Source organism: Sparus aurata, chromosome 12, assembly GCF_900880675.1.
Source record: "Sparus aurata chromosome 12, fSpaAur1.1, whole genome shotgun sequence".
Taxonomy (NCBI): domain Eukaryota; kingdom Metazoa; phylum Chordata; class Actinopteri; order Spariformes; family Sparidae; genus Sparus; species Sparus aurata.
In genome coordinates, this window is record NC_044198.1 from 23,397,163 (window position 1) to 23,411,105 (window position 13,943).

Consider the following 13,943-nt stretch of genomic DNA (forward strand, 5'->3'; position numbering starts at 1 on the left):
TGCCTGTTCCTTTCCTCTTGCCCCCTCCCCTTTCTTCCTCTTGTCTCATCTCCTTTCCAAACCACCTCTCCTTTCCTTGTTTCTTCTCTTCTTCTTTCCTTGTCTCCTATACTTTCCTTGCCTCCACTCCTCTCCCTCCCTCATCTTGTCTCCTCTTCTCTCTCTCCTTTCCTTGCCTCCTCTCCTCTCCTTGTTCCCCTTCCTCTCCTTTCCTCATTTCTGTTCCTCTCCTTGCCTCCTCTCCTCTCCTGTCCTCGCGTCTTCTCCTTCTCTTACAGGTTGTTATTGTCTGTTGCACTGAAAGTCATCGTCGTGTTTGCATGTGTCCGACCTCTTCTCTACTAATTTTAATTCACTTTTACAGCACAGAGTCGCAGAGAATGAACTAAAAGCTGTCGCGCCTCATTTAGTGACTAACAAAGTATTTTTCCGTCAACAGAACTTCGTTAACGTCCCTTTCTCTCACATTTCATTTCCGATGTTTCTGGATGAGGTGGTGAACCCGTTATATGCTCGCGTCCCGTCAGCATATAAGAACTCAGCTGCACATTGGACCCTCTGCCTGTCGTATTTGCTTCCGTTGTCCTGTAGACTCAGCAAACATAAGACCGAGGTGGCGCAACGCACGTCTGCAAACTAACAATGATTTTTTTTCTTTTCCTTTTCTCGTAAGCTGTAAAACACACCCGCGAGGAGACAAATCGCGCTGACAAGTGTTTTAATTTCCCTCCAGAATTGAAGAGGAGGAGCTGGATAAGTACAACATCCCGACGAAAGTGGAGTCAGAGAAGTACAAAGTCATTCGCACCTTCAGTTTCCTCAAGAGCAGGATGTCCAGCACACGCAACAAGACCAAGGTAAACCACAAAACAGTGCACAAAATCTCTCATTTCCACTCTTTGTGCTGATCGAAGGTATTTGTGGTGGTAAATACAGTAAAGGCCGGTGTCCTGGGTTCCACACTCAGGTACAGAATATGTGACTTTGTCTTCCTGCTCTGTGGGAGACACAGCCAGGAAATGTTTCTGGGAATGACTCAAGGACAGAGTGACAGACCAAACATGGTGTCCGGCCTCTTTCCTCTTAATGATTAATCCTCTGTTGTGCGGCCCCCTCCCGACCTGCATCTGTTGTTTATGCTACGCTCCATTTCCTCGTCCGCTGACTTTTTTTTCCTACGGTCTGCAGAGATAAAGGCGGGGGGGATTCCTTCCAGGCTGGCATATTTGTTTACACCTGGGAAAAGGGAACTTGACAAAGATCCTCAGAATACATGACCTGAGTCCCGCTTGGCTCAGAGTTCTCGAGCTGTAGCGGCCGGCCACGTTTTGCGTCTCGTCTGCCCGTATGGCCTCTTTGTTTACATCCATGTCTCTGGCCTGGTTTTCCAAGGGGAAGGGGAAGGACAGGGACGCCAAGGACAGGCCGCTGAATGGACATCGGTTCAACACGGGCGCCTGTTTGGGCCCCACCGTGTGCGTGGTGTGTAACAAGCCGGCGTCTGGAAAGGACCTGCTGCATTGCTCCGGTAAGTAATGCCGCAGTGGCGGAATGTAACCGAGGAGAATTAATCAGTCATGTGCTGTACAAATGTGTGTTTTCTTTTCCCACCAGGCTGCGTATCAGGCGGAACTGTTGACCAACTTTTAAAGGAGCTCTGTGTGACAATTCGTAGCGATTTACATGTTTCCATTTCTTTTTTTCCGCCGTCAGATTTTCCGTGACAGTCCGGTAGACTTGTTCTCGCGTGCGTCACCTCAGCGCCTCTCTCCGCTCCGCTAACAGAGAGCAGCAGTCGCTAACGTCAGTTTAAAAATAGGGTCCGCTAACATAAACTAAACGACCGGAAGTCAACAAAACACAGAAGCTCCACAGCTCCCCTTTTAAGATTTTTTTTTAAAAACAAATCACATGAAGAGCTCGGGAAAACGTGATGTTTTGCAATGAATGCGCAACGGCAAACAATCAGACGATGGACAGAAAGTTGATCACCATATGTTTAAATTTCAGCCATTTGTCATCTAATGTAATGTTCTGACTGTTTTGGCACTGAGAGTCTGGGTAATTGACAAAACTTACTACTGTTAGACTTTGTACAAATCAGTCACTTCATGATGAAAATAATCATTTTCTAAAACTCAACCTCAGCCAACAACAGCAGTGAAATCCTGTTTTTACACCAATGCATCACTGATCATTCCCGCTATACTGACTTGTACTTTTACATAGTTGTTTGAGTGCTTTTCGTACTGTACATAAACTTCAATAAATGTCCTTTTTCCCAGGTTGCACTGCCATCGTCCATAAGGGCTGTAAGGATTCTCTGCCGCCATGTTTGAAAGTGAGTGTTCTCTTGAAAAATTGGGGTTAAAAAAAAATGGCTTCAGCAGCGGCCGTCTTATTGTCTGCTTTGGGATACAAGTTTAAAATGGCACAATCTCTGTTAAGCACTAAAGATCAATAATCAGATTTTCAACATAAGACTGGCCAGATATTAAGTTTTTCAGGAATGTCTTGATATGTGTTGAGTGACCTTTTCTGTGCCACCATCATGTGAAGTTTTTTAACAAAAAAAAAATCATATTTTGTGTCTAGGAATCTTTTTCTTAATACCAGTTTTGTATCAAAGGTAAAACTTCTGTTCGTCTGAACCAATTCATTCTACTGGAGCCTGTCCTGATGTCGCTTGTTTATATTCCGTAACCGGCCCTCTCTCTCTCATTTGTATTACTTAGAAACTTCAGGATAAGTATGCGGTCACCATGGTGAAGAACAGGACAGCATCCCTCCCACAGAGTGAGTTTACAGCGCGAGGGGTCGACGCCTCGACGTCTTTTAACCGCGTTGCGTGTGTGTGAAAAACATCCTGTCGCATCGTGGATGATTAATATTAATTCTCTCTGCTTCCTGCAAAGACTTCACAGTGAGAGACAGTCCTGCTCCTCAGTGTGTCGTCCCCAGCTCTGCCTCTCTTCCCGTCATGGCCCCCAAGGAGAGGAAAGACGCCGCGACACCGTCATGCGCTCTCTCAGGGGGTTCCCCCAACAGTGACAGGTCATAGACTTTATAAATCACATATTAAGATGTGGGGGGGTGGGGGAGAAAAAATGGGGGTAATGATGTTTATCCATGTTGTTCTCTGCGTAACAGTCGACTCAGCGAGAGTTCGGAGACGGAGAGTGACGTCTCGAAGGTGAACAGCCGATCAGAAGAGCTCCTGCCGACTCCGGTGTCATCCACCTCCACTGACTCCTCCTTTGGAGAAGGTAGGAGACGAAGAAGATGCTAATTTTCTGATTGTTTTCTTTTGCCGTTTACACGGATTTCATGTCCTCGTGCATCGAGATGTCAAAGTGTTTCCTGCACGAGGTCCTTTTGCAACCAGCGTAGCTCAGAAAATTGTCAGATAATAGGAGCAAAAGAAAAAAAAATGCAAACAAGCTGCTGCGAATGCATCACAGCCTCCCCCTAAGTACTTGTACAAAGTACTTACTGTGTTTGAATATTCCAGTGTAATGTGGCTTTAATTCTAAGTGAGTTTTTCTTGCATTGGGAAAAAATGGGCGTCTGATTTTTACCACCAGCACTTAAACGCAGCACGAGGAACTTCAAACTGGTTCTGAAACAAGTCAGACGAGTCGTAAAATTAAAACAATTTTCATGGAGGGCTGAGAACGAATTGAGGAGCTTCACATCCTGAGGGAGGAAGCTGCTCTGTTCGTCTGGTGGTCATCAGCTTCATCATCATCATCATCAATCTTTTTGTGAGAAGAGGGCAGCCAGAATCAACAAAACATTTAATTTAGCAGCTTTAAGTTCAACTTGTATTTGTGGATTGGAACGTTGTATAAAGAGTCTCCACTGAAATGTGTTGAAATTGGTTGGTATTTGCTCGAGAAGTCACAAATCATCGCACACATCTGTGACTCTTGTTTTTTTGTGTGAATCATGAAACACGTTCGTCACCAGTACTGACTCTTAATTTCTCTCTATATAATTACCCTCAGGGATAAAGAACGTCTCCTCCCAGTGAGCGTTATGATCACAGATTCATAAAACCCCTCTTTCTCTCTCCCTCTGCAGACTGCGTGGATGCGTTTATCCACAGCGACATGTCGGCGGACGCTGTGGATTACGAGGCCGAGTCGTGGAGTCTGACGGTCGAGCACAAGTTCTGCAAGAAGCAGGACAAACGAGCTGTCAAGAGGCAGGATGTAATCTACGGTAAGCAGATGTCAGAGTTGGGAAAGAAAAAAAAAAAAAAAAACCACCCCGCCGGCGTCACCGCGCGCACAACTCCCGCAAACCGCTCCGGTTGAGAAACACGAGAGATTTATGCTTTTTGTGACGCAGAGCTGATGCAGACGGAGCTCCACCACCTGCAGACGCTCCACATCATGGCCGAGGTTTTCCGGCGAGGTATGAGGGAGGAGGTGCAGCTGGACACGGAGGCGGTGGAGCGGGTCTTCCCCTGTCTGGACCAGCTGCTTGTCTTCCACCACGCCTTCTTCGCCGCCATGAAGGAGCGGCGGCACGGCTCGGCCCGGCCGCAGGGACACAGGAACTACCTCATCCAGCGGATAGGCGACGTGTTGCTCCAACAGGTCAGCTGGAGGTCTTGTCACTCAGCTGTAATAGATGGACAACCAGTGAGGGTGTGATTCACTGGATGTGTGTTTTTCTCTGCAGTTTTCGGATGAGAATAAAGACAAAATGAAGCAGGTGTACGGCGACTTCTGCAGTCGTCACAACGAAGCGGTCAGCTTCTTCAAAGAGCTCCAGCAGCACAACAAGAGGTTTCAGACCTTCGTTAAGGTACCAAACCGGGAGCATCTCTTTTCTGAATGCACCCCGCTGTCATCCAAACTAACAATGAACTCTTCAATAACCCCTGATGTTTCCCTTTTCAAGCAACAAGGGAATAATTCCCTGGTGAGACGGCGGGAGATCCCAGAGTGCATCTTGCTGGTGACCCAAAGGATTACAAAGTACCCGGTGCTGCTGGAGAGGATCCTGCAACACACTCAGGGTCAGTCCTCTGCTGCCCTCTGCTGGCTACACCCTCACACGGTCGTGGTGATTATAATAAAGATGATGATAAGGTCTCATCTGTCTCCTTCCCCGACTCCTCAGAGGAAACAGAGGAGCACGCCGACGTCGCCAAAGCTCTGGCTCAGGTGCGAGAGGTGATCGCCGCCGTGGACCTGAGCGTCAGCGAGTACGAGCGACAGCAGAGGTTGCAGGAAGTGTGGAGCCGCATGGAGAACCGCAGCTCGGCCAAGCTGAAGAACGGCCACACCTTCCGCAAGCAGGACATGATGGGGCCGGGACAGACGCTCAAGCACCAGGGCCTGCTGCTGTGGAAGACGGCCACCGGTCGGCTGAAAGGTGAGGACCATTTTATACTCTTGTCTTTCAATCAACCAATCAATTAATTTTTGTTGTTAACACATCATTTTAACACGTTTTTTCCTCCTTTTCCTCACTTCCGTAGACGTGCTGGCGCTCCTTCTCACAGACACTCTCATCTTCCTGCAAGAAAAGGACCAGAAATACACATTTGCAGCTGTGGTACGCACACATTGATCACCGTTATAATTAATCCTCGTCTGCGACGGCAGTCAGCAGATGTCACACCTTATTACCCGTTCTCTTTCATCCCGGGCCGTCATCACATGATGTTTTATGTTTTTTCCCTCACACTTTTCAACTCCCCTCAGGACCAGAAGCCTCCAGTCATCGCCCTGCAGAAGTTGATAGTGCGGGAGGTGGCGAACGAGGAGAGAGGGATGTTTCTCATCAGCGCGTCAGCCGCCGGGCCGGAAATGTACGAGGTTCACACATCGTCCAAAGAGGAGAGAAACACCTGGATGAGGCTCATCAGGGAGGCCGTGGAGAGGTGTGTGCACGTCTGTGTGGTATAAACATATATGAGTGTATGAATCGAGGAGGAGGAGGAGGTTATTTTACTGTCTTCTCTGCTCAGCTGTCCCGAGGAGGAAGAGGAATACACGAGCGAGTCCGAAGAGGAGAAACGAGCTGCAGAGGCTCGCGTTCAGAAGATCCACAAGCTCCAAGGTACTCATAACCCGCAATGTCATTTTTTTGTTATTCTTTCCTTCACCAGTCAACAATTTTACATAATCTGTGAACCCGGCGAACTTGTGTTTCAGAGAGTCTGCTGAGCCGGGACCAGCAGATCTGCTCTGGCCTGGAGGAGAAGCTGCAGGTCTACGCGGAGCTCTCCGCTCTGAGCGGGCGGCCGGACGCGTCGCCGGTCGAGCCGCGACTGCTCGTCCAGCCGCACTCGGAGGAGCTGCCCCAGGCGGCCGTGCTGCTGGCTGCGGCGCTGCAAGAGGGTGAGGCGTTCTGCACGTGCAGCACACTGCACGAACAAACACAGTAATATTTTGAACAGACAGAATTGCCACTCTTTGTTGTTTTAATTGATCGTCGCACTAAGTTTCGCGTGTCTTTGTCTGTTTCCCAGCCGAGAACCTGAAAGCCACGCTGTCCTCCAAGGCCTGCTCCCCGTCGAGTCACAGCTCGGACTCGGACGCGGACTCTGTGTTTCCTCTCAGCTCTTCTACACCACTACAGCCCCCCTCGGACTCTGAGGCCTCACCCGAAACCCCCGAAGCCGCGGAGGGAAGTTGGAACGATGCCTTCGTGCCCGAGTCCCCGACTCTATCTCAAAAAACCGACACGAACGACATCGACCTCAAGGTACAGCACGTTTTCTGGTGTATGGAACCTATTTAGCTTCATGGCCCTGTGATATAAATAAAGACTGTGAATGAATAGGCGTTCTTGAGTTAAATATTGATGCAGCAATGTGATGTAATGTCTGTTGCCATCACTGTGGCTGTGATTGTGGAGGTACTATAGGTTGTTACCACCTCTCACAGGCTGCATCTGCACGTCGCCTCTTTCCATTCCTTCGCAGATGTGTGGCTCAAGATTGCCAACAGTTGTTTAAATAATTCAGCGCAGCCTATTAGAATTACATTTCAGTCTTAATGCGATGAATCATTGATAAGCTCATAATAAAAGGAAGAGGTCCATTTAGCTCCCGACGGTATTGCGCCATTAAAAATGGATATGGAGACTCATTCCAATTACCGCGCCACAGTTGTGCTACCGTTTGCAGCTTTTTGTGACCTGTGAGGTAAATGACTCCGATAAGAGGGGTGTATTTTTTTTCTCATGGACTGCAATGTGATCATTTAAGCCGTAAAAAAACAGTGCGGCAGCGCAGCGTGTGGCCTCAAGGGGTCGCTAACGTTGCACGGATGCGGCTTCAGGGAACTATTTTGACTTCCCTGTGAGTAGATGATAAACTGTAGCTCATGATGTGGAGGGATATGTACAGGAGATGCTCAAAATCGTGCTGTAAAGACAAAAGCGTTTGTTTAAAATGTTTATCTGCATGTTGTGTGTGATTGTGTGCACTAACAGGTTGCTGAAAGTGTCCAGAGCCTGACCCAGCTACTCTACAGCCTGCAGGTGAGTGCAGTTTTAAGAAAGAGAGTACTGAAAGTCTGTGCTCAAGGACGAGTACGGTTACATTACTGTGATATTACTCACTCCAGGTCTTCAGTCTGAATGACTTCTGACTGCTCTGTTCTGCTCAGTGGTTACGAACACCTCTCCAAGCCTGCGTCTGTTGCAGACTTCTGTGTTTTTCTGTCCGTATGTCAGGTTTTCATTGGCTTTAAGTTCAAAATGAAGATGAGGTGTACCTTTGTTGATCCCCCCGTAGGAGACATTAAACTTGACACAGCAACACAGTGTCGCAAACAGCGCGCAAACAACAAAAAGATATACTCAGATAAGATAGAAGACGATAGAAATGCTATATATACTAGATTGATCTGTGTGCTTTTGGCTACAAAAATGCAAATGAGAGGTTTGGATATCGATATCGTGCTCAGCACTCAGTTAGGATTTCAAAAGCAACCAAGTAGATTACATGGTGAGGAGTATGACTAAATTATAGACAGAAAAAAATGACTTGATAAGGGTCATTTGAGTTGCTGTAATTAGTCACTTCCGCCCCCTGAGTGTTATATACAGCTTCTTTCTATCCTCCTCACCGCCCTCACCTGTACTGAGAGCTGATCAGCAAACAAACAAGCCTCTTCCTCTCTCTGGGAACATCATGCACATATGCCATGTGAGGCTTTAGTGTTCCTGCACACCAAGTCTGCGCTGCTTGAAGCCGAGCGAAGCGAGCTGCATGAGTGAGACTCCCAGGTATCTTTTTTTTTCTGCTGAGAGACATATGAGGGTCTTTTTGTTTCACCGTGTACACACACACACACACACACACACATACAGCTCAGTCTTTGGTATGAAATGTAAATTCCTGCAGGGGAGAACATGTGTGTGTATTTGCATGACCTCACCCGTGTGAGTTTGATGCTTTGATCACAATAATATTTTCATATTCAAAGTTGTTGTACATGAACCTGAAACCCGCGGTTCCACCCGTGGCATCATTTCACCTTGTGAAGAAGCGCTGTTGCCTGCACACATCATTTCCGCCTCGTTTTGCGATTCAAATCACCTCCTCCTGCTGCGTGTTGTGTAGGATGCACTTGTGGGTAAAAGTGGATTTTTTTTTCTCGTTCCGTGCCAGGCGGCGGTGACCATCCAGGACAGCTGCTACGAGGTCCAGAGGCTCCTCCTCCAAGAGAGCGGCCGGCCGTCGCCCCGCACCCAGCGGCCGCACCTCCCGAACATCCGCGGCAGCACCCTGCAGGAACAGGAGAAGCAGCGGAACCTGGAAAAGCGGAAGGAGGAGGTGGTGGCGGCTCAGCGCCTCCGGGAGCGACTGCGCCAGGAGAAGGAGCGCTGGGAGAGGGAGTGCCAGGCCAGGGAGAGCCAGCAGGGGGAGCAGGAGAGCAGGCTGGAGGAGAGGGAGAGGCAGTGCCACCTGGAGGCCGAGAGGCTGCGGCGCCAGAGGGAAGAGCTGGACGAGCAGCTGGAGGAGTACCAGCAGGGCCTGGAGCGGCTCAGGGAGGGCCAGAGGAACGTGGAGAAGGAGCGCGAGCGGCTGGAGAACCAGCAGCAGCTGCTGGAGAGCTTCAGGCACGGCCGGCAGAGGAGCCTGCCCGCTGTGATCCCACACATGGTCATCCCTCTAGATGGGCAGCAGGTAGGGGGAGGCACACAACTTTTTAACACACAACTTTTAATCTGAGACGTCTGAGGCTCACTAATCCCCCCCTGACTAAATCTCTTGACCCTGACACGAGTGCGAGGTAAAAATGAAGTGTTTATGGAGTATTTCTCGGGCTTAATGAGGACCTTTTTCCCAGCCTGAGTTACGCCGGTTGACTCATTTACACAGAGCAGCTCAATCCCCTCTTGATGTACAACCTACGATAATGAGAGCAATTTCAGCATCATTTGTCTTAGCGCTCCAGCAGCTCCGCTCACCAATAAACATCTCCGTGATTGATGATAATTAAACCGGTGCAAATAAAAGCTGCGACAAAATAATTAAAACCAGGGGCACGTGGCCCGAGAAAACCAATCAATCGCGTCCGAAAGGACTTAAATTATCGACACTTTTTTTGAAAAGCGCTACAGCGAAATGTCCCCCCCCACACCACCACCGCAGCTGGAAAGCGCGGAGGATAAAGGCAGCACTGTTCTCGCTGCCCTTTAAGACTCAATGTACCTCACATGCACAAGCAGCAGTGGCGAAACTGAGACAAGCGCATACGTCTCCGTGGCTTCGGCTGCTCGGCTCAGCAGGTGCGACTGTTCAAAAGACGCACACAGGGAGCAGTCGAAACGGACAGACAAATGAGCACGCTCACGTTACAATATTCCCTCTCTCCCTCGTTAATTTACACACCACCCTGGGCTTTTTTTTTTCCACAGGCCAGACGGGATGAGGCCGTCCTGGCTCTTTGTGGACTTTATTTATTTCCATTCATCTATTCTAGCCGGTGCGGAGGCTGCATTAACAGCAGCGGGCTGACAGAGGCGTGCGGAGGCAGCGGCGGCCCTAATGTTCCCATGCTAATGCTTTAGCCAGAGGCAGCGGTTCACAGGGTCAGAGAGCGATCGAATGACACACACACACGCGCGCACACACACACACACCGGCTCTCAGGTCGTTTCTAATTAGCTGTGTTGCCTCGGCTCAGCGGAGGAAAGGAGGCCATGTAGAAGTGAAGATGGGATGGGAAGGAGGGAGAGAGGGTATTTAGAGAGCAGGACGAGCCTGAAGCCAGCTGCAGCCCTGAGAGCTTCCACCGTACATCGAAAGGGTCACTCAGCAACAAAACATTTTAATTTTCCACGCACGCATTTTGAGTTGTGCTCATCCAGAGAGTTCTGCCCACACATGCAATGTTTTGGCAATTAAATAACTGTCAAAATACGAGATTCGGGAGGAGGAGGAGAAGAGAGTGTAACCGTAACTGTAAAAAGAAGTGGACAAAAAGAATCAATTAGTAGAGAAAAGGCAACAAGATGAACGGATTACAAAAGATGCACAGGGCTGAACACGCTCTCCGGATTATTCCCACTTGACTTGACAACACTTATAAAACACGAGTGAAATTCCATTCGAAGCTGTTTGTGTTTCCAGGCGGCTGAGATGACAGACGTCACAAAAATTGGACAAATTAAACCAAAAGTGAAAGAAAATCCTCCTCCTGAGCAGCTTTAATAACTTTAATTATAAGTCTACTTTACCTCTGATGAATTTCCTGACTTTTTTAGTTTTTGACCGGGACATTTGCTTTCTCTCCCTCAGGACTCGGCACCGACTCAGTCCAGAGACCACGCCGGCAACGGCTCCGTGTTCGTGAACGAGGCCGCGCTCGCCGGCACCAGCGTCAACAACCGTCACGTCCACCACAAGAAGAATGACCCCAGCGCACACAATTGCCTCAACACCCTGCTGGCAAGATCCAACAGCAGACAGACCCCCGCGGCTAAGAGTCCCCGTGGTCCTCAGTCAGACGCCCAGGGGTGGGTGATGGGGACAGGTTACCTCTACAGCCCTGCAGGGAGGCTGGAGCTGCAGCACACGCCCAGCGGTGAGAATTATTACGTTTGTCTGTCTAAAGCTGTAACGTGTGATTATTGTATTACCAGCTAATCTGCTGATTATACTCTGGATAAGTCACCTGTTGTAGTGTCCCGAAGTGCAACGTGACATCTTCAGATTTCTTGTTCTTTCCAACAATAACTTTAAAACCTTAACGATTTAACCACCCATACCTGCTTAGCCATAATTTAAGATTTAATATCCGCATCAAACTGTACTCATACATATATACCAGCCACCTTTTCACCGCAATTCATGCTTTATTCCCAGAGATATTAACGAAAATGTTGAAAAAAACGTCCTATCTTGCAATCTTGAAAAAATAATCCTGAATCTGTCACTTCACTCGGATCAGCACCAAAAGTTAATAAGGTCTATTCTGGGCCGAGACTCGTCCTCCATCCAAGTTTCGTGGAAATCTGATCAGCAGTTTTTGTCTAACACTGGTAACAAACCAACAAACCAACCGTGAAAACATAACCTCCTTGTTGGAGGTAATTAGCGAATCCTCACGCAAAGAGGCCAGAATTCTAGAAAATATTTGCTGTTTTTCCTCGAACAAATCAATACACAATTATCTCTGTGTCGATTAGCTAATTGTTGCGCCTCTGGTGTTGACACATTTCTGTAAAGACAATAACTTTTTACAGCAATTAAAGTTAGAGACAACAGCTACACAGAAGCAACGAGAACCGAAAGTGATTTGCACATTAATGAGGAAAAACATTTTTTTCTCAACAGTTTTTTATTTTTTTTTGCCATCAGGTACCATCTGTTAAAGGGAAGTCATTTGGCATAGAAGAAAAAAAAAAATCACTAATGAATGCATCAAGTAGCTCAATTACTGATTTTCATTAGTGGTTATGTTTAATATCCTGTGTTTTAGTGCTAATCGCCCGTTATTACGCGGCTCAAGTGCCTCTCGTGTCGGACTGTTATCATCCCGTCTCTGCTGCTCAGCATAAAAATGAAAAGTCTGCTTCCTGTGAGAACGTAAACAAACCCCTCCGCCTGAACTGGTTTCACCCGTGTGTGTGTGTGTGTGTGAGCGTACTGTACACACACACACACACACACACACGCACACACATTGCTCTCAAGGCTGTATCCTGGGTGAGGCCTTGTCCGTCCTTCCTCTCAGTTAATCAGTGTCTCCTGACAAAGAAAACCCCCCCCCGTCCTCCCCCGTCCTCCCCCGTCCTCCCCCTACCATCTCCACCTGCACCGGCGGGGCCAGCCGGGGCCCTCACCTGCCAAAGGAAAAGAAAATCAATGGTTCCTCTATCTATCGACTGGCAGGGCAGACAACGGCATGTGAATCACAGTTCACAGGCGATGGCTGACTGATTGGGACATCGATCTAAAAAAAAAAATCTTTATGAAACTCATTACAGCATGACTTGTCATCGCATCAGGCGGGGGAGGGGGCGGGAGGTGCGGGAGGAGGGAAATGAGAGATGCGGACACGTATTAATCTAAGTTTCACTCGCGAGGTGTCAGCTACGTTCTCGCGCCCGCCCATCACCGCTCCTAATCCATTCTCGCGCCGGGTCATTGTCATATTTGTGGCAGGCGGGGGAGCAAATTAGAGGTTACACGTGTCCTGCCGCTCAGCTGAGTTTCTGGTGTTGTTTACCTGCTGCAGAAGGCGGCATACAATCTCTCCCGCATTGATCAGCTTATTAACCTTTCCTCATTATTGAGCAGGCGCGAGCCCCGGTGAAACCTGAGTCACTTGTTAACAAGCCCGGGGTGTATACACGTCTACAAAGCGGGGTGTGTTTCAGCTGACATCTAATCCACAATGCACTCCTCGCCGGATCCCGGGAGGGCTGGCCGGCGTCTCCTCCTCCTCCTCCTCTTCTTCCTCTTCTTCCAGCTGCTCCCCATTAGAGGTCGCCACAGCGGATCATACGTCTCCATCTCGCTGTCAAACCCTCCCCTAACCTCGCATGGATTTGCGATCCGCATATTTTATACGGCGGAGGGCTTTTTACGCTGGATATCCTTCCTGATGCAACATTTATCTGGGCTTTGGGACCGGCCATTTGGAACACGCTGGCTTGTGCAATCCCAGTAGCCCGGGAGGAAACAGGGATTTTCTAAAAGTTTCCCTCCCTTGCGTGTTTTCCTTAAGTCTTAATCCCTCCATCAAGGATACATGGATAGACGCAGGGAAACTAGGCAAAGAGGGAGGAAATGAAGAAGTATGGGTTGAAGGCTGTGTTCACCCAAAAAAAGTCATTTTCTACTCACTGCTATGTCGATGGAAAGAAAAAGTGTGCAGCCAGCGTCCTCCTGAACAACTGAAGTAAAGGCCGACATGATCCAAGTCTCTGGAAGCCCAAAATTTAAATTTGAAAAGACATTACTTACCCTTTTTTTCTAAGATGCAGGGTTCGTACGGGTGCTTGAAATCCTTGAAAGTACTTGAATTTCAATGTTGTGTTTTCAAGGTCTGAAAAGTGCTTGGATTTTAGTTTAAGTGCTTGAAAGTGCTTGACATTATAACTCTGTGTCTTTCACAAAATTGGGATCAGACTGGATAATTAATTTCTGAAGTTTTTGCTATTATGAAACATAATTTTAGATGTTTACAGCATAATACAATGTACTTTATTGTGATAAAAAGTGAAGAAAAAATAATGAGTTTATATATTCCTGTAGAAAAGTATTTTACCCAAGCAATAAGGTGCTGGAAAATCTTTAAAATGACCCTTAAAAGTGCTTGAAAAGTGCTTGAATTTGACCTTGAAAAATGTGTACGAACCCTGAAGATGAAATATTCACTGTAGCTGCTAAGCTTAAAGCACAAGCGCACTTATATTTGTGAGTAAATATAAAGGAGAGCCAGGAGAACGTTAGCCTC

At 48.0% G+C, this 13,943-nt stretch overlaps 1 protein-coding gene across 4 annotated transcripts in view; it reads left to right on the forward strand.

Annotated features, from left to right (window-relative positions):
- The window catches only part of arhgef28a (Rho guanine nucleotide exchange factor (GEF) 28a), a 49,926-nt gene that overhangs the window by 30,918 nt on the left and 5,065 nt on the right, over positions 1 to 13,943 (forward strand). For all 4 annotated transcript variants that reach the window (XM_030436571.1, XM_030436573.1, XM_030436572.1 and 1 more), the window contains 19 exons: positions 734 to 857; positions 1,393 to 1,528; positions 2,286 to 2,341; positions 2,736 to 2,796; positions 2,916 to 3,054; positions 3,151 to 3,266; positions 4,084 to 4,224; positions 4,354 to 4,604; positions 4,690 to 4,815; positions 4,912 to 5,029; positions 5,134 to 5,388; positions 5,495 to 5,571; positions 5,721 to 5,899; positions 5,987 to 6,078; positions 6,174 to 6,359; positions 6,491 to 6,726; positions 7,459 to 7,506; positions 8,642 to 9,160; positions 10,778 to 11,063. In XM_030436571.1, coding sequence (XP_030292431.1) covers positions 734 to 857; positions 1,393 to 1,528; positions 2,286 to 2,341; positions 2,736 to 2,796; positions 2,916 to 3,054; positions 3,151 to 3,266; positions 4,084 to 4,224; positions 4,354 to 4,604; positions 4,690 to 4,815; positions 4,912 to 5,029; positions 5,134 to 5,388; positions 5,495 to 5,571; positions 5,721 to 5,899; positions 5,987 to 6,078; positions 6,174 to 6,359; positions 6,491 to 6,726; positions 7,459 to 7,506; positions 8,642 to 9,160; positions 10,778 to 11,063 — 3,146 coding nt within the window. The remainder of the gene's footprint in view (positions 1 to 733; positions 858 to 1,392; positions 1,529 to 2,285; positions 2,342 to 2,735; positions 2,797 to 2,915; positions 3,055 to 3,150; positions 3,267 to 4,083; positions 4,225 to 4,353; positions 4,605 to 4,689; positions 4,816 to 4,911; positions 5,030 to 5,133; positions 5,389 to 5,494; positions 5,572 to 5,720; positions 5,900 to 5,986; positions 6,079 to 6,173; positions 6,360 to 6,490; positions 6,727 to 7,458; positions 7,507 to 8,641; positions 9,161 to 10,777; positions 11,064 to 13,943) is intronic.